The sequence below is a fragment of the Mus caroli genome, unplaced genomic scaffold (assembly GCF_978045245.1).
Source record: "Mus caroli unplaced genomic scaffold, Mus_caroli_1 scaffold_5, whole genome shotgun sequence".
Lineage (NCBI taxonomy): Eukaryota > Metazoa > Chordata > Mammalia > Rodentia > Muridae > Mus > Mus caroli.
The window spans coordinates 1,476,340-1,495,831 of NW_028227260.1; the positions used below are offsets into that span (position 1 = coordinate 1,476,340).

Genomic DNA, 19,492 nt, shown 5'->3' on the forward strand with positions numbered 1-19,492 from the left:
TGTTATGTTCTGGGATACCTTGCTTCACTTTTGACATCTCTGTTATTCTGGTATCTTACCCTATGTTTGCAAACACAGTTGTATGTCCCCTGAAACATTGTTTCTGTAGCTCATACATTCAGGCAAGTTTCATTCACTTTATTCTTCTTTATAATTACAGGTTTATCACTCTATACTTATTCCTTTCAACATAAATGAAATAGTGGCATAAACCTATTGTTCTAGTCTCCCCACCCTTATTAAATTCTCTTTAAAGGTTGAGAATGAAGAATATTAGTTTGGTTATGGAGAAAGTCTGTTTGAGGGCATTCTGGGACAGGGTAAAACAGATTTGGAGGGAGAAGAACGGAATTAATTTCTGATCCTACTTTCTCTAGTTTTCTTTCTTGTTCTATATCAGACATTATGAGTTTCAACAATTTAGACTCTTTTGTCTACATTTAGGTACTGCCACCTGGTGGTAGATTCATAGATGACACTGTCAGTTGACTTGTGTCTCGTTAGATGCTGAGAAAGCATTTGACAAGATCCAACACCCACTCATGATGAAAGTCTTGGAAAGATCAGGAATTCAAGGCCCATACCTAAACATGATAAAAGCAATCTACAGAAAACCAATAGCCAGCATCAGAGTAAATGGTGAGAAGCTGGAAGAAATTTGAAATAATTGACAGACTCAGTTCCTGGGTCCTGCTAGGTGCTCCCAGAATGGAAGGAACTGATTTCAGGTCTAAGCACCTGGGGACTCCTTGCCTTCCTGTGTGCTTTGGAAGCTGCAGATCCTAGAGTTATCAGAGCATTCATGCATGCTTTTCAGATTCCCCCTCATCCCATTATCTGCTGATGGACAGATGGCAAGACCAAGAGTAGACTATAATTTGGGACATTTTTTTACATTTTTGCTAAAGTTTTGTTTTAACTGGATTTTTAAAGTTAAATGTATCCGGATTTTGAAATGCTTTCCTTTTTTTAAACTTACTGGGTAGTCTATGCTAACAAAATCCATAAAAATCTTTTGAGTTTACTGTCTGTTTATTGATGATTGTATTATACATACCCTGTTGAAAATTATCAGTAAAATCTTATAGATTTTTTTTCTATCTCTTCTCATGCTGCTCCACAGAAACATTCACTGTAAGTGGCCTTGGCGTTCTTCTTCCCTCCTTTGTTGCTCAGGCTGCGGGCAAAACTTTACAGTGACTTCATGCTTAGGATGGCTGGGGGGTGGGCAGTAGCTTATTGGTTGTCATTATCATTATTTCACTGCTGTTATTGTTAATCATGTAAGAACTGGTTTTTTTTTTCAAAAAGCTTTCAGTGCTTATTTCCTATATGTATTTTTCTCCAAGATTTAACAGCATTCATTATTTTAATATACCAGTTGGCAGCTTTGGCTATTGATTTTCCATTTTAGTCCCCTTCTTATCAAGCAGTGTTTAGTGTGTTCCTTGGTTTTAGTGTCTGTCTATTTTAATAAAGAAAGAGCAGTGTGATTTTTGTTTATTTTTTGTTTTATTTTGTTTTCAATAAATATATAGTAGATTTTCTATTTCCTGTATCATTTGTACTACTTCTCAAGTCAGTGTTGAAGTCCTGGAGGTTTGAGTATCTAATATGGACATCTGTGTCTTTTTTCACCCAGGGAACTTTATTCCCTTATTGATCTGTGAATTCAGTGACTCCATCTTAACTTTTAGTGTCCATCCTCTCTGAATGGACTTCCATTGTAATGATGAGGGGAAAAAATGGTTAGACCTGAACTGTGGGATAGGACTTTGGAAGTGGGATGACTCTTACCTAGCGGTGTTTCTTCAAAGGGATTTCAAGCTGTTTGGAAACAGTGTCTTTGGTGGGTGTCAGGCTAATGAGTGGGAACAGGTATTGGTTTTACTTGTAGAGCCTTGTGATGTAGAGGTTCAGCTACCAAAGATGCAGTCAGGGTTGGGGGTCAGTTCATGGAACAAGGAACAAGACAAGAGCAGAGCATTGGCGTTCCACTTACAATTGGAGAGTTTTATGCCCTTAGTTACTTCAGGATAAAGCCTGCTTCTGTCCTTGGCTGATGAGAGCAGAAATAGCTTACCTCCATAGTTGGTACTACAGGTAACTAGAAAGCTAGCTTTTGTTTCCAGTTAACAGTGAGCGACCAAAGGTTTTACCTTTGACTATGCTTGGCTTTAATTGGTATGGGTAGGAATTTGGTTAAAAAGAGGTGGCTGGGTTGTCATTAGAGTCATCCTTTCCCTTAGTTCAGAATGTCAAGTTTTCAGTTTATTATAGCCAGAGAAGCATGGAGACCACAGAGATACCTCTATTATTAGCAAGTGGCAACATGAAGCCAAAAATTGTGCTTAACTTGGGGCATCATATTTATTCTGTATTTTAACAAAGCATGCCCCCCTGTAAAGCATAGGTTCCTACATATATAACCACATGTATCATAAAAAGGTTGAGTATGTTTGTATTGAGTTTGTTTAAAGAAACTCATTTCAGTGGAAGAAAGGGATAAACTAGGTAAGAAAATGTCAGTGATTTTTTGGGGGCTTTTAAAGGTAGACACAAAGGATAAAAATCAAATACTCAGTGATGATAGCATTCTAAACCAGAAAAGCAATTTCAGAAAGCAGTCTGTCTGAGGGTATCTTAGAAGGCCTCTACAGTGAGATCAACAGAGAGTTGTCAGTCCCTGTGCAAGCCACAGGTCTCCAAGACTGTTTTCAAAGGATGGATCCGTGGTTTTGATTTGAAGAACATTGTTAAGATATATTTGGATAATTTAAAAAAGTGATTATAAGCTCAATATCAAATAGGATTATTGTCTAAAATATGGAGACAACCAAACAGCGTAAAGAAGGAAAGTGAAAAATAACACCTCTTGGTGTATCTGCTGTTCTCCTGAGCCTGAGTGTCTTTCTTTTATTTTTAAATTATTTTTACATTTTAATCAATCAGCATACAATGTATTACATAACAGTATGATAGCTTTAAACAAAATGTGTGTTTGTGATTCTGTTTCTCTCCAGTCTCTACCCCCTCCTTGTAGCTTTCTTTCCCCTATCAGACTCTTTCAGGGGTTTCCCACCTCTGCCATCTTATTCAGTATGTCCTCACCACCAAAGGGGAAATACAAGATCTATGAGCCCAAATGTATGTTTAGACAGGTAAGAGATTTTTTTTAAAAGAAGATACCAGTGTCACCTCTGGCTTATGTGTATCAGCCATAACGGTGCATATGGTAATCCCAGCATGCAGGAGGGATAAGAAACATCTCAAGTTCAAAGAGCCAGGATTACATAGTGAGCGCCCCCCTTAAAAAAAAAAGCAAAGCAAGAAGTAGTATCTGTTGCTTTGTTTTTCCTTGTGGTTTTCAATATTAAAGACAATCACCTACAATATCTTATCTGCATGCACATGACATGGCTTGTCTCTGGAGCACTTTAGTGACTTTTCAGCCCTCTGCCATAGATGTGCTGGCCTCCTATGCTATCACCTCTAACCCAGGTGTGTCCCTTGTTTGCAGCAGTGACCCTGCGGGAAGACAGCGCCAAGAGATTGGAGAGAAGAGCACGCCGTGTTTCTGCATGCCTGTCAGATTACTCCCTTGCCAGTGACAGTGGGGTTTTTGAACCTCTAACCAAAAGGTTAGGAACTGATCACCTTGTTTCCATGTTCCTAAGTACACTAGCCAGAGTGTTATTGGTATGTACACCAAGAATCCATATGGAAATAATTAGATTCTAGATTTTGTTTATGTTTCCATGCATATTTTTCTACCTCCTTTAATCTTTGGAAGGTTGGGCCTTCATAACACGTGGAGAAAACACCTCAGGCTTATTTGTGTTGTTCTTGAATGGCTTTTCCCACTCCTGGCCCTGACCAGTAGAGCTGAAAAACAGCAACTATGCACAATGCATACAAGGGACCTGCATTCCTAGCAATGAAGACCCTCCCTCTCTTTCTACTTTAGCTACAGGGAGTTCCTTGTGGTCAAAACAAAACACAACTTTTGGGAATTAGGTAATTCATTTTGATTAGCTGTCTTTGTTGTCATTGTGTATCTGTATAGTTGCACATATTAAGTATCTATAAAGACATTTTAATCAGTGCAAAGTTTTTTTAAAGTTAATTTTTTGAAAACTGCCTTTAGTATGTCACATGGATTTCAAAACTTATGCAATTAATTTCTTAGACAAAGCAAAATCCCAGAACAGCACAAATAAAAAAACAAGATAGCTGTTGTTATAGCTCATACCTATAATTTTGACATTGTGGAAGCTGAGACAGGAAAAAAATGCCACAAATTTGAGTCCACCTTGTGTTATAAGGTGGGTTCTTGGCCAACCTGGGCTAAGATAGCAAGACCCTGTCTAAAAATAGAGAGGTAAATTGGAGATATGGCTCAGTATTTAAGAGTACATAATGCTCTTGTAGGGTACCTGATGTCAGTTCCCAGTACACACATGGCAGCTCACAATCATCTGTTCCTCCATGTCCAGAGTTCCAATGCCCTCCTGACCTCCATGGCCACTACATATTTGTAGTGCACATAGTTGCACTCAGGAAAACACTTAGATACATAAAATAAAAATAAGTCTGTTTTTAAACCAAGGGAGTGATAAAAAGAGAAAGAAATTTGTGGGCAGGTACTGATGAGATAACCCATGATAGATTCTGGGACCAGCTATGCCTTTTGAGCCCCCTTATGAATGAAAATCTGTGTATGTGTGTGTATAATATATAATATATTATAATATTATAATATATATAATATTCTGATATATATATATATATATATCAGAATTTGATAAAATTCTTCTCAGTAAGAGACACCCTGAGCATGAGAGACCTTGTACATATCTACAGTGCTGAAGTATTTTTGGAATAAACCTGGTGAATTTTCTATTATGTTTAGAAATGAAGATGCTGAAGAATCTGCTTTTGGAGACACTTTCGGAAACAATGAGCCCCAGATCTATGTGGGATATCTGTGAGTATAGAAGGCAACTTCCTGTTCTTCAGGATGCCCTATGGAATGAGGCCTGCTTGGGTGATATTCTACTAGCTTTGATACTCCCAGTCATGTCTTTAACCTTAAAGATGCCTTGTAGATGCATTTCCTTGGGCAGGTGAAGGAGGATAGAGGAACCATATGACCCGGGTGATTCTTTCCCATTCTTGTTAGCGCCCATCTTTCTTTTGTCTCAGATGAGTTAACAGAGGGAGAAGGTAAGAGGGAAAGAGAACAGTGACTGCACTGCTGTCTTTCATCACATATACCACAGCTCAGGACTGTTAGCTTAGACTTGAAAGATAGAAAGTCTCAACAAACTCAAGATCTTAGGGGTACATTCCCCCATTCATGCTGGAACTTGAAAGTGTTCCCCATAGTACAAATAGCAGGGTGAGTCATCCAGTGTTCTGCAACATGGCACTTATAGATAGATGTCTAGCTACAGTTTCAGTAAAAGCAGGTGCTTTTACTGAAGGATGATGTTTATACTGGCAGTGCAGGATTTTTAGGTCTCTGTAGTTTTGGCCTACCCATTCTTGTTATTCTGGTCCAGTTTTCTTAGTTCTTATACTGTTGACTTTTAGAATCAGGTCATTTTTTTGCTATGGTGTCCCCATCTTATGAACTGTAGGGTATTCAGTTGTGTCCTTGACACTTTTGTTCCAGTTTTCATAATAAAAAATTCTTTGACATATTACCAATGTCCTTTAGGGGTAAGATAAGGTAAAATAGCCCTCAGACCATGGCCACTATTGGAGTTGGATCACAGGGTCATTTCCTCCATGGGGAGTTTACAGTCCATGAATTTGAGCTTTATTTTCCAGGCATGATAGTCCCAATGAGTATCTCCTTGTGCATGTGTTGCAACTGAGGAACCTTGCTGGGCTGGTGATGAAGGAAGACTGCAAAATGTAAGTTCCTGATATTGGAGAACTGGAGACTATAAACAGCTAGTGATGTCCTTCCTCTGGCTTTCCTCTGCATGATACAGCTCATTGCCTATTCTGCTCAGCAGACTAGGGAGCAGAAAAGCAGTTTGGGAGCCCGAATTTGCAATAAAAGAGTAGGAAATATTTATTGAAAGTACAGAGGATTTATATACTTTTTAAACAAGCTTAATTAATTGAGACATTTGATGTACTGTGTTGCTGTCAAGGAAGGGCCTATAACTGACAATATTGAGGATTACCCTGTGGTGCTAGTACAAGCCCATTCTACTCTATGATCCTATGACGTGTATTAAGAAGCCTGAGACTGGATTCAAGGAGTTCTTGGCTAAGGAGATGAATAGGAAATGTGAATTGGTGCCATTTGTCAGTTAGCTAGTTGGCCTCAGTGGCAAAATCGCTGCCATTCTGTGCTCTGTGACCCTAGGTGGATACTATTGGAGGGTCTCCCTAACATGGGTAACGGGCAATAATGGTCCATTCAAATCTAAGGTAGTCAACCCCATACATTTTTTTGTGAGCTAGCTTTGTAAACATGAGGATCCACATTGAGATTCAGCTCTCCTGGTGATACACACAGCAGTTGTCACAAGTATTTCAGGCCTCTCGACTATTTGCTAAGTTCCAAGCTAGGGGGCAGAAAGCACAGAAAACAGACTGTGCTTCTCTGCATGCTAGAACTGTGAGGAGAGGGCAGAAGAACTCTTGCTGTAATAGTGTCCAGCAGAACCCCAAAGCCCCAAGTCTTATCTTAGCCAGCCAGGCATACTCCATCCAATCTACAGAGACACATTAGTCCTTTGGACCTGGAGGGTGGGAACCATATTAGCTCATGCTGTCTACCAATATGTTTCCTTCCCTCGGTTCCTAGCCATATCCGCGTCTACTTGCCACCACTGGACTCTGGCACTCCCAACACCTACTGCTCCAAGTCTCTGGAATTCCAAGCTCCATTGGTGTTTAATGAAGTGTTTAGAATCCCTGTGCATTCCAGCATGTTGACATTGAAATCACTGCAGTTATATGTGTGTTCAGTGAATCCTCAGCTACAGGAAGAACTGCTGGTATGTGTAGCAATATGGCCTCTGCCCACGCATATGGTGCTCACCTTCCCCCATTTCCTTTTCCCCTTCTCCTTGATTTATGACTCCATCTTCTTTCTCTCTTCCTCTATATTTTCTTTGTTCCTAATTTTATCTTTAATTTCTTGTTTATGCTTATTCATTTATGGTTTATATATGTGTGTGTTTGTTGTATATATGCATATATATGTATATATATATATATATATACATACATACATATATACAAACATGAATGCTGGAGAAAGGGAGATATGTTGGTTCTGTCAGTCAAATTTGATATCTTAAAGGACAATATTTATGGAAGAAAACCATTAAAAACTGGTTCTGACTTTTACTTTTAACACCCCTGCAGGGCATTGCTCAGATAAACTTGGCCGACTGTGACAGTTCAAGTGAAATGCAGCTACGCTGGTATCCTGTGCAGGTCTTTGCCAGCCCTGAGCCACCTAAGCCAAAAGAGCCTGTACGAGTTATAGAGAGTGCCATACGGGAAACCACGAATGCCAGCTCTGGAAAGACGGTACATGGCCCTGGCTCAAGGAGCCAATCTTCTATGGCTATTTTCTTTACTTTGAGACTGGCTTTACTCCAGGTACTCATTTCTAAGAAGATTTCTTGTAGATTTCAAGTCAGCATGGGTTATCAGTGAAGGAGTTTCAGGGGAAGGAATTAGATGGGAACATAGCAATATAGCCATCCACTTCCTAAAAATGAATTTTAATGCAAACATATTCATGATCAATACTTTTTTGTATAAATATGTGGACACAGAGCTATAGGCCCAGGGTGAACAGTGTGGTACTGTGAATGGTAGAATCTGTTCTCCTGTGTGGCCAAGAGGTTAAGCTCGTTCTCAGAAGCATCCTTTCCTCCTTCAGGATGCAGTGACAGTGCTGCTGGCCAGAACCACAGCACAGCTACGAGCTGTGGAGAGAGAGCTGGCAGAGGAGCGTGTGAAGCTGGAATATACAGAGGAAGAGATCCTGGAGATGGAGCGTAAGGAAGAACAAGGCGAGGCTGTGTCTGAGAGGTGAGTGCCTAGTTCTCTGCCCTCTTAAGGCTGCATAAAGAAGCAGAACTCGGTACAATATCTTAGGGAGGTGAATTGAAGTTACTGCAGACAGGCTAGCCTGCTCAGTGCCAGTCAGCATGGCTCTCAGGGGATTATTTCTGCATGCAAATCAATTCCCTCCTCCTTGCTTCTCTAGAACATGCTGGGTAGTGCTACCATGCCATTGCTCAGGAGCCCTATTCTGGTGGGAAATATCATGGTGATACTTACAAGAGAAATACCCTGACTTCTTGCCCAGTCCTCTTCCTTTAATCCAGTATTTTTTTTTCAGTACTCCTCTGAACATTTTGATATATGGAGATGGATGCTTAGTGCTTAGCCTAAGGTGGCTTTGGAGTTCTTTGGCCTTAGCCTTTTGAGTGCTAACATTATAGGCATATGCTATCATATATGACTCAAAGTTCCCTTCAGGTTTGTGTGTATATGTGTGTGTGTGTTGTGTTTGTTTCATTTCTCTTAGGATACTGAGAATTAAACCTGTGGCTTTGTGCATTCTGGGCAGGCATTCTGCCATTGAGCAATACTCCTGAGCTATACTCTTACTGTTGTTGTTGTTGTTGTTAAAACCCACCTTACAGAAATTTAATCTATCTGCATTTACACTATACAACTCATTAGTTTGGGGTATAATAATAGTATGCCAATAGTATTACCAACATCAGCTGTGGAGAATTTTCAGTAAACAAAAAGACCCCCGTGTATACAAGCAGTCACTCCCATTCCTCCTTCCCTCTGACCACATTCAACCACAAGTCCATTTTGTAGGCTTACATCCTTCTGGACACAGTCCTCAATGGAAACATATAATCACATAACCAAGCAGCATCTCTAGCTACTGCTGCTTGAAGTGGTCCATCAGCGACTCCTTGCCAATAGAGGCCTATGGGAAATGGATGACTAGTTCAGGTGAATGAGCAGTTCTGGTGATGTGGCTTGTCTGATCCTCTAGGGGGGGCATTTACATGTTGAATCTCTTCCACAGGTTTTCAAAATGAGTATTGTCTTGTGAATCTTACTGTTTCTTCCCATGACTTTTCCTGAATTTAGTTTAGACAGAAATGTGTTTTTGGAGCACATGGCAGAGGGATAAGGCATGCTATGCTGTTCATGGTAAGATAGCAAGATGGGAGGAGTTTTCTAATAGAGTTTTTGTACCTTAAGTGGCTCATATTGGGTGATAGGGAAGATAAAACTATTAATGAAAGACCTTGAAGTAATGTTGTCCTTAGAAAACAGAAATACTCCTACTTTATGAGAACAGCAGCTGTCTTCAGTCATTGAAATAAAACAGGTTTTACTTGCTCTTTCTGCTACTCTGCTCTGAAAACAGCCATGAGAGGTATCATCTCTGATGAGTTTTTCATGGTCTGTTTCAATATTTACTTTTAGGAGTTGGCAGGCTGACTCGGTTGATAGTGGCTGTAGTAACTGCACCCAGACCAGCCCCCAATACCCAAACTCCTGTTACATTGGTGTGGACTCTATCCATGGGCATGTGGTTACTGGCCAGGCAGATTCTTACAATCCTGAGAAACTTCAGCCCCTGCCTCTTAAGGTAAGTGAAAAGTGTCAATAGAGCCTTTGAATATCTAGTACCTGGCTGGTCCTAGAAGGAGAAAGGATGTGTTCCCATACCTATTATGGGAAGTGTAAGGACAGGGTAGATGAGTGGCAGGTATACTGTAGGAAGCTATCCTGATGTGCTCACCTATAGGAGTAGAACATACACTCACTAATAGCCATGCCTTGTGGGTGTTAGAGGGTATGGAGATGTGTGGCATTTAAAGGTAATATGTAAGCAATGTTCCTGTATTATCAAGTGCTGAGATGTGTAGCATTGCCTAAGATGTGAAAGGGCTTAATGTGGACTCAGCATGTCCTACAGAAATGTCCATCATCTGTAGATTATGAGAAAAGTACAGCTCTGACTTTAAAAAATGGAACCTTTTACACCATTCTGTGGTGATCCCTTCCCATCTTCAGGAACAAAAAAGTTTTGACCAGTTGACACTATATCTATATCTCACTGAAATGTTATCATTCTAACTATTCAGTATACCACAATCTGCTGCCACCATGGTCCTGAAGCAGCATCTATGAACTCTTCCCCCAGGCAGCTTCTTAGTCTTCTGCTTATATAGCAGATTAGAGCACTTGCTTCACATGAGTCCTCCCAGAATTGCTGCTGTTCTACTGTTTACAAGCTTGAAAAGTAGCAGCTACCAAGAGAAGAGCTTGTTCACATTAAATGTACCATTTGTGCTCTGAAGAAGTCAGTAACAATGAGCCTACTACTTAGGTTGACAAGGAAACCACCACAGAAGACCTTTACCTGGAGGAAGCTGTGGGAGTTCGAAAGGAATGGCCTAGCCGCCGTGCCCGTGGCTCTCCTTTTGTCCGCAGTAGCACTATTGTGCGCTCGCAGACCTTCTCACCAGGGGCGAGAAGCCAGTATGTTTGCAGAGTGAGTTGAAACACCTTTACTCTTGTGTGCAACACTTTCTTCTTTCTCTTTTGTTGTGCTCTCAGTTTTACTATCTCTGATAAAAATATGTATGTTCTCAGAAGCCATTCTAGTGAATAAATGACCACCATATGTGAGTGGAGATAAAATGAGTGCTAGGCACTCAGCTTGCCACCTGGTTCTGAGCCTGTTGAGTTCTGGATTTCTTCTAAATTTTACCTCCTACAGATTTTTACTGTTCTATGTGCCCCATCTCATGATCAGGAGGCAGGGTGAATATTTTGACAAACCAACACATCAAAATGGAGATTGTCTTGAGTTGGATAGAAATCTGTAGATTGCACTAGCATCTTATCTTCATCCCCTTATTTGCATCCTGTAGGCTCTAAGGAATACATTCCAGTTTGCCTACATGGACACATATGCTTTGGGGAGTGATGGGGATACATAGTCAAATTCCATTGAAAGGCTTCACTAAACATTGACATCCAGGTCCCACTTGTCACTGGTCACAGATGGGACCTGGGAATTAGAACTTCTGGTAATTCTAATGTGCTAATGAGACTGAGAACCCATAGGTATGTGGCTTGGAAATCCAAACCACTGTAGTCATTGAAGGGAGGGCAGGGAATTTGAGCTGATCAGGCAGGACCAGGGTGACATTAACACCAATGACCTAGACAGTGAAGTGGTTTGGAAGGGAAAATGGTCATGATGCCGATGTGGGTGGTTGGACATACTCATCTGAATCCTGTTCTCATGGTCCCTCTTTAGCCTATGCTCTGGCAGACCCATCACGGACAGATTCAGATGCTCGTTGACAATAGGGTGGTCGTAGGACAGACTTTGCTGCTTAGAAGAAGATTGGCAGCTGCTTGGTTGAGCTCTGTGCCCCAGCATAAAAGACTGCATTTATTAGTAATGGTGTTAGAAGCCTTGCTGTTTATGTGCATGTTGGTATGACCACAGGGCAAGTAAGCTTCTATGCCACTTGTGTTCCTGAATATCTCCTGTAAACTGGTACAGAAAATAAGGCTGGGAAGGCACGACTTGGGCACTCACACAGTCAACCATTGATCCACCACCACATGAAATCCGTAGGGGCTCCATAAAGAAGTGTTCTTTATTTTCCTCTTTAAAACCACACCTTTCCCTTGACTGGCACAGCAGGGCTTGGTGAATGTTGGCTTGTCCTTCTACCCGGAATGACTCTCTTTTTCCAAAAAGCCATTTTACTAAAACCAGAAATAAATAGCTAATATGAATGATTGCTAAATAGTGGAACATGCTGAAGACAGGACCTGCTTTCATAAGCACACTTAATATCAAATTGTAGTTGCTATGGATAGCACACAATTATGATTGACTTGATCAGTTTAGAAAGTCCATGTGGTTAAGTTGATGAGCATAAAGAAAGACCAGTTTGGCAGCTTTGTTTGTTTTGGTTTTGACTTTTTTTCTCTTAAAACTGTTCTGTATGTCCAAAGACCTGGTGAAAGCATCAACAAAAAGTTTCAATGTGTTTTAAATGCCTGGGAAAAATCAATCCTATTTGGATTCACAGAGATTGAATTGGGAATGTCTAACAAATTGTTTCTGGGTATTCTTTTTGGTACAGCTTTATCGTAGTGACAGTGACAGTTCAACACTGCCCAGGAAGTCCCATTTTATACGAAATACATTAGAAAGACGAACTCTTCGCTATAAACAGGTGTGTGCTACAGAAATTAATATGGAATCTATAACAGCTTGGTTTTTCTTTATAAAGATATTATTTTAGGAAATGCTTAAGGACACATTAATTAAAAGACTTTTATTTCCTTGTAACTTCTTTAGAAAGTGCAATAGTGCCATAATTCTACTAGCATTTCTTAAGATGATTTTATATCATATGTGATCATTATATTCTTATATGTATTAAATGTATAATCGTTTCTACATGATTTGCAGACTGGGGGATCCAAGAAAGCATGTACTTAGACTGCGGAAGTGGTGTCTAAACAGCAGCAGTAGGAACATTTTAATTGAGTCAGTGTTTTTTATTGTCCTTGACCCATTGGATGCCAGAAACTCCAGTTCCTGCTGTTACATATTTAGCACCCCCCAATTTTAAACACTTTAGTGTGTTGCCAGTCATGCTTTTCAGATGCCAGTAAAAAAATAAAATTTAAAAACAAACAAACAAAAGCAAAGCACAGTTTGCTATCTTAGACATATATTATCAAATGGTATGTCTACAAGAGTGTGTTCATGTTTGATCTGTCACCCTCATATGAAGGCCTATTGCTTTATACTCTGACAATTATACTTGTAGGCCATGATTAAAGAAGAAAGTTTGCTGTTTTTAATTTGATGTTGAAGTAGAGATTTGATCTTGCCAGAATCTGGTGTTTTTAAATATGGGTATGGGATAGGTCAGGCTTAGAGAAATACTTGTCCCACAGCCATCTCCTGTTAATTGTGGAAGAATCTTCCAGAAGATGGAGCCTGTGCCAGCCCAAGCTGGTTGCTTTCTATAGTCTTGCAGGTCGTCCCTGGCCGAGCTGATGGCCCGCACCTCTCTTGACCTGGAGCTGGACCTCCAGGCCTCAAGGACTAGGCAGAGGCAGCTGAATGAGGAGATTGGCACCCTCAGGGAGCTGAGGCAGCGGCTGGAAGATGCCCAGCTGCGGGGCCAGACTGACCTCCCACACTGGGTGCTCCGAGATGAGCGGTTCCGCAGCCTACTGAAGGAAGCAGAGAGGCAGGTAAGGAAGTCAAGGGCCTGCTCTGAACTCCCTCTAGAATTCCCTAGCTATTGCTTATCCATGATTGCCACCCTGATCTCTAGTTATGAGTGGCCCTATAAGGATATAGTAATAGAAAGGACCCTGACATTTGTTTTATGAAATTTTCCCCTACTATGCACATTTGTGGTGGGACCAGTAGATGCCAAAAGGTTCTTCAGGGAGACTGAAGGGCACCAAAGTCCTCCTTCCCTTGTGTGGAGAATGCCCTGAGACCAGGCCTGGCTCCAGCCACCATAGCCAAGTCTGTAGAGATTTCCTGTGTGGACAGAGATAGGGCAAGTCTGCCTTTTGGATCTCTGTGGCTGATTTTAAATCTTCTGGATGCCAGGGATGGGAGCAAACTCATTCATTCTTTCTAAGTAGCAGTAAAAAGTCTTGCTCATCAAATGTTTCTTTCACAGACAAGACAGACCAAACTTGACTACCATCAGGAACAAGTAGCTGAGAAGATGCTGAAGAAGGCGTCCAAAGAGATCTACCAGCTGCGAGGACAGAACCACAAGGAGCCAATCCAAGTACAGACCTTTAGGTAGGTATGGAGAGGGGATGGAGCCTGTGCCCAACATTATTGCTTACTGCTTTCCTATCACCATGGTACCTGGGTTAATATAAAAATACAGTTACCAGGAATCTACTGTAAACAGTATCTCTAGCCACTAATAAGATTTTGATGTTTTTGTCTGATGTTTATATTTTTCATGCCTCCTGTAATCATAATATAGAAGTTTGTTGTTTAAAAATTAAAATATCCCACAGTGCTACATGCTTTCTTAGCTTATTTGAACATAATGTTTTATCTATAATTTACCCATTTGTTTTACTTTGTAACCTGATGCTACTTTCTAAATATTTGCTACTATAGGTAACTAATTTACATACATACATACATACATACATACATCCTTGTCACATTTCCTTTTCTTTTCTAAAGATTTATTTATTTTTTATTTTTATGAGTACACTGTAGTTGTCTTCACCATGTGGTTGCTGGGATTTGAACTCAGGACCTCAGGACCTCTTAACTGCTGAGCCATCTCTCCAGCCCCCACATTTCCTTTTAAATTAACTTTCAATTGAAGCCAAATCTGCAAACTGCAAAGCATGTGTATCATATAGTTGAGCTATCATAGACTTGCTGTCACAGGAAAGAAGCATTTATCATCATTATCATCTACTTTCCTACATTAGAATCACTATTGCATAGAGTAGGTCTACCTACACAAGCTGGTAAAGCTTTTGGGGGAGAATTAATTGCATGGTTATATCTATATTTTCTGTGCCTGTGAAAAATTACAGTAGAATTTAGAAAGCATAAAATTAGTGCATTTAAAACAAACTTGTCAATAACATTTGTTGTATCAATAATGTCATGCTGCTACTCCCTCCATTTGGTTTTCAAATACTGCCATCATCTCCAAAGGAAAGTATCTCATACCCACTTGATGCTCAAGCCCACCCCCTTCCTGAGTTCTGCCAACCAGCAGTCTGTGTACCCCCTCTCTCTCTGCATTTGCCTCCTGCCTATTTCCTATTAATGGAATCATACACCATGTAGTTTTCTGTGTCTTCCTCATTGCATTTAGCATCAGGCTTCTGAAGGTCATCCACATTGTAGCATCTACCTGTGTCAATTCTTTTTATTGCTAAATATCATGTTTGACTTTCACCCTTAATATTTTGAAATCTTTAATATTCATATCCTTGTTATAATTAGCATTAAATGGTATAACATTCTTCCTTCAGTTATGATTTAGAACTCATTCATTCACACTTACTTCTTAATAAAACAAATATTTTCTGTGTACCTACTATGTACAAGTGAGTATTTTAGCAACCATAGATAAGCACAGCACAGGGCTTCATGCAAACAGTTGTCACTGGCAATTTTCATTCAGCTCCTCCAAATAGCCTAGACATTTACTTTCCTCCTGAGCTGCATCCATAGCCCTTTCAGATCTACTTCTAACATATAATTCTTTCTAATTCTAGGGAGAAGATAGCATTTTTTACAAGACCAAGGATTAACATACCTCCTCTCCCAGCTGATGATGTTTGATGTAGTGCATTGTGCACATGAAGTATTTATCTGCCTGTTTTATTTTCATGAAGTTCTTAGATTAGCTAAATTTGTCTTTAAAATATTTGTGCAAAGCTATTAATATACACATTTTGTAAAAAAAACATATATCTATACATATATATTTTATAATAGTGACGGCAACAAGGCTTGGTTTTTCCTTGTTGTGAAATCGACATCTCTGAAGACAGGTTATTTTATAAAAGATCAACTATCATGTTAAGAGTGTATAGTTTTTACACTGTTTTATTTGACTTAAAGGCTGGAAGACAGAAACGAAGTGAGTTCAGGCAAATTCACTGTATTGTAATTTATTTATAGTACTTTTTTCCTTGAAGGAAAATACTGACTTTAAGGTATATTTTAAGACTGAAATTTTGTTCTTCAGTATTTGTCATGCAGTAGAGTGGAACTTGGGGCCGGTTGTATTTCTAACACCTAAAACGCAAACACTATGTGCTGAGTTTGTCCTGTTTATCAGTTTCTCATAGGTGCATCTATCATGTATATTGTACACTTTCACTCTCTGTTTGTTATGTTAAAATATCAACTGCAGTGCTTCAGTCATACTCTGCAAGCTGTGTATGCATTGTTGGGCTCAGTGCTCTGGGCACTGACAACTCCTCATTGCTATCTTGTCATCTAATGCATCTTTCTGTGCTTACCACAAGTCTGAAGCTGGCAACAGAGCATCCGGCATCCCAGATTTCAACCTGCCTGTCCACTGGTGAATGTTGGCTGTTCACACTGCTTACAGTTGTCAAAGCATGTGCAGCTACCTTTGCCACCTCTGGCTGATCTGACAGACGTAGGGTTGGAGTGCTCTCCTGCTACCCTACTGATTTATGAAAGAAAGTGAAAAGAGTGGATACAGCAGATACTAAGGGCACAGACATAACCTTTGAAGGTGCTTTTTGTGTGTGGAGAGAAGGGCATGTGGGTAACATGGCTTACCTAGCAAGTCATTGCAGGGGAATATTTGAGATAAATCAGAACGCTAACCAATATTCCTCATAGAATCTTCAAACTAGCTCATGAGGGAGAAAATTAATGGAATAAAAATATGCCATGATTCTTTTAAATGCCAAACAATTTAGTTTGCCTAGCACACATTTATTCTACATAAATGTGCTTTCCTTTCTGAGGCCTTGAATGAATACATGAAGTAATCACAAGAAATATAAAAGAAAACAGAACTCTCTTCCTAGATCTTTCTTCCCCTTCTTGGAAATATCCCTTGTAATCAGGTCTCCTTTCTCACCAGTCTGTAACCTCTTCCCTTGTATAACCCCCTTTCATTTTTGGATTTATTAAAAATGAATTTTGTTAAAAGCATTTCATTGACATGTGACCAATCACAGACAATGGAATTTGTCAGTGGTGGTAAGACTGAAAACCTTCTTTTTTACAGTTGTCATCTCTTGCTATGCATTCCTGCTTCTAGCCTTGCTTTTTTGCTCCCACCCCCAAGGTGCCAATCCTTAGAACCAACTGTGGCTGACACTGCCTCACAGAGACAGCTCTTCCCAGGCCATTCTCTACCTGGAATGAGGTAGCTTTTCTGCCAACCCAAATTAGGGAGCAGCTGAGGAAAACGAACTATGCCAATACAAAAAAAAACTCCCAGGCATATTTTTTTTTTCAGAAACATCACTGCCTACCTTATAGCAGTTTATGTGGGGAGTGTTGTCTTCTTACTCTTGCCCCCCACAGCAGACACATGCAGTCCCTGCTTCAGGATGAGCCTGAGGAGGAGCGCCTAAGTTTGATACCTTTCCATCATAATCTGTCCCTGCCAGCTGGCTTTGCCACATGTAGAAGGTGAATTGTGTGCAGGTGTGCTGCATTGCATGGACGGTTTGCTGCCATAGGAGACATGGTACCCAACACCCTCACTTGCTCTCTTCTGGCAGCTGCCAACCTCTTAAAATTACCATGCCAGGAATATATTGCCTACTTTAGACAAAAGAAGGTGTATGGACATTAGGGAGCTGGAGGGAGTTTCCATCTGCTGTGTGAGTTTGTGTATGTGCTTCACCTGGTGAGAAAGAAAACCACTGTCTCTGAGCAGCTCTGGTCAGGCAACAACCTGAATTTTGCCACCAAGGTCTCTGAAACAGCACCGAGTGTAAAAGGGATTTTTTTTTTTTTTTTTGCTTTATCTAATCATTGCCTTGTCAGACTTTGGTGATTATTGCTGAACTACGTAACCTTCTGTTGTGGGAATAAGTTATAATCAGTATTCATCTCTTTCTTTTGTCACTGTTCTCTCTGATTGTGTAATTGTATCCTTTGAAAGTATTTCTTCTATAAAATTAAACTAACCTGCCTTAAGAACAAATGGAAATGTGTGGTTTGTTTCTTTAAGTGATATGTAACTTAAGGGAGACTTTTAAATAAACAAAAATGGTGCAGGAAATGTGGCTCAGTGGCTGAGTATGTATTTCACATGTACAAGGATGTGAGTTCACTCTCAACAGCAACATATAAATAAAATAGGCACATTGTATTAGTCAGGATTCTCTATAGAAACAAAACTTATAGAATGAATCTACATACATGTAGAAGGGGAATTTAATAGAATGGCTTACAGGCTGTGGTCTAGCTAGTCCAACAATGGCTACCTATGAATAGAATTATCAGGAATTTATTCCACAAGACTGGGTGGCTCAGCTGGTCTTCAGCATATGTTGGAATCCTGAAGAAGTAAGCTCTAATTAATGCCAGTGAAGGAATGGATTTGCCAGTGAGAGCAAGAGCAAGCAGGAAAAGAGATCAGGCTTCTTTTTTTCCATGTCCTCTATATAGGCTGCCCGAAGAAGGTGCAGCCCAGATTAAAGGTGTATCTTCCCACCTCAGAAGATCCAGATTAAGGGTTTATCTTCCCACCTCAAAGATCCTGATTAGAAGTGTGTCTTCCCACTTCAAATGGTTTAATTTAAAAAAAAAGTCTCCCACAAGTGTGCACAGTCATTTGGGTTTTAGTTCATTGTAGATGTAGTCAAGTTGACAACCAAAAAATAGAGCTATAAGAGGAGAGATTAGTACAATGAAATGCACACTTCATACCCACCTGGCTTCCACACAAGCCATTAGTGTTTCCCCAATTCTCAATCTTCTGGTTTGGAGTAAGCTCCATACACCTCTTTTTCATTTTAAAATATTTCATCAAATATTGTTAATAGGAAAATAACATGCATAATGATTTTATTATTACTTGGCATCTAATTGTTCCTTCATGTTAAAACACTGAGGACAAATGTAAATCTACAACCCAAATAAGCCAGTGCAAAGAAAACACAACTCAAGAATACAAGCTGCATGCCTGGATTAGGCAGACCTACCACCACACTACTATATTTCCCTCCCCCCCCCCGCTATGAAATCTCTTAAAACTTGTGGTTTCTCCAGGCCATGTGCTTCTGCTCCATTTTCCTTCCACCTCCTCAGAGAGCTTAGCCTCTTTTTCCCTCTCCTTCTCCATAAAACTTTTCAGCTCCACCTTTCCTTCCACTTCGCAGTCACCGTTTCTAGCCTTTATTTTACCAGCTAAATGAGAAGAAGGTTCCCAAGAAGTCACCTGAGTAAGTGATTCACTCTTTGTCCTAGGCAGCCCCTCTTGGGAAAGCGGAATTAGCATCAAATTACAAACAGCACCAGGGCAATCCACAACTTTTCCCCTTTTTTGTCCAACTAAAAGGTCCTTTTCCCTCGGATATAAATTGAGTACAACTATTACCAGTCTACTGTTTATAAAGTATAAGATACACTTAACACCCAGTTCATCAATTTTGTCAGTTAAATAAAGCACTCTGCCATCTATCCTAATTTAAAAGACATAATTCTACACCCGACTTCTGTCCTGGTTTTAGATAGTCTGCCATCTGAAAACCATCCTCTCAAATCTCTCTCATCTTTCTCAATGCTAAACAGCTTGGGTTGGCTATGAGACGACCACTCTTCAACCCCGTTAGAAATCCAAGAACGACTAATATTACCTGAAAATATAAGAAGCACAAAACATCGCTTCCAGAACTAAGCCAATTT

At 40.1% G+C, this 19,492-nt stretch overlaps 1 protein-coding gene across 1 annotated transcript in view; it reads left to right on the forward strand.

The window, feature by feature from the left end:
* Wwc3 (WWC family member 3) overlaps window positions 1-17,857 on the forward strand; it is a 112,970-nt gene extending 95,113 nt beyond the window's left edge. Inside the window, exons 12-23 of the mRNA XM_085837892.1 lie at window positions 3,521-3,641; window positions 4,913-4,987; window positions 5,836-5,922; window positions 6,830-7,022; window positions 7,396-7,563; window positions 7,922-8,073; window positions 9,505-9,670; window positions 10,415-10,579; window positions 12,198-12,290; window positions 13,099-13,326; window positions 13,770-13,897; window positions 15,358-17,857. Of these exons, the coding sequence (XP_085694018.1) occupies window positions 3,521-3,641; window positions 4,913-4,987; window positions 5,836-5,922; window positions 6,830-7,022; window positions 7,396-7,563; window positions 7,922-8,073; window positions 9,505-9,670; window positions 10,415-10,579; window positions 12,198-12,290; window positions 13,099-13,326; window positions 13,770-13,897; window positions 15,358-15,424 (1,643 nt within the window). The 3' untranslated portion in view covers window positions 15,425-17,857. The remainder of the gene's footprint in view (window positions 1-3,520; window positions 3,642-4,912; window positions 4,988-5,835; window positions 5,923-6,829; window positions 7,023-7,395; window positions 7,564-7,921; window positions 8,074-9,504; window positions 9,671-10,414; window positions 10,580-12,197; window positions 12,291-13,098; window positions 13,327-13,769; window positions 13,898-15,357) is intronic.
* The last annotated feature ends 1,635 nt before the right edge of the window (window positions 17,858-19,492 follow it).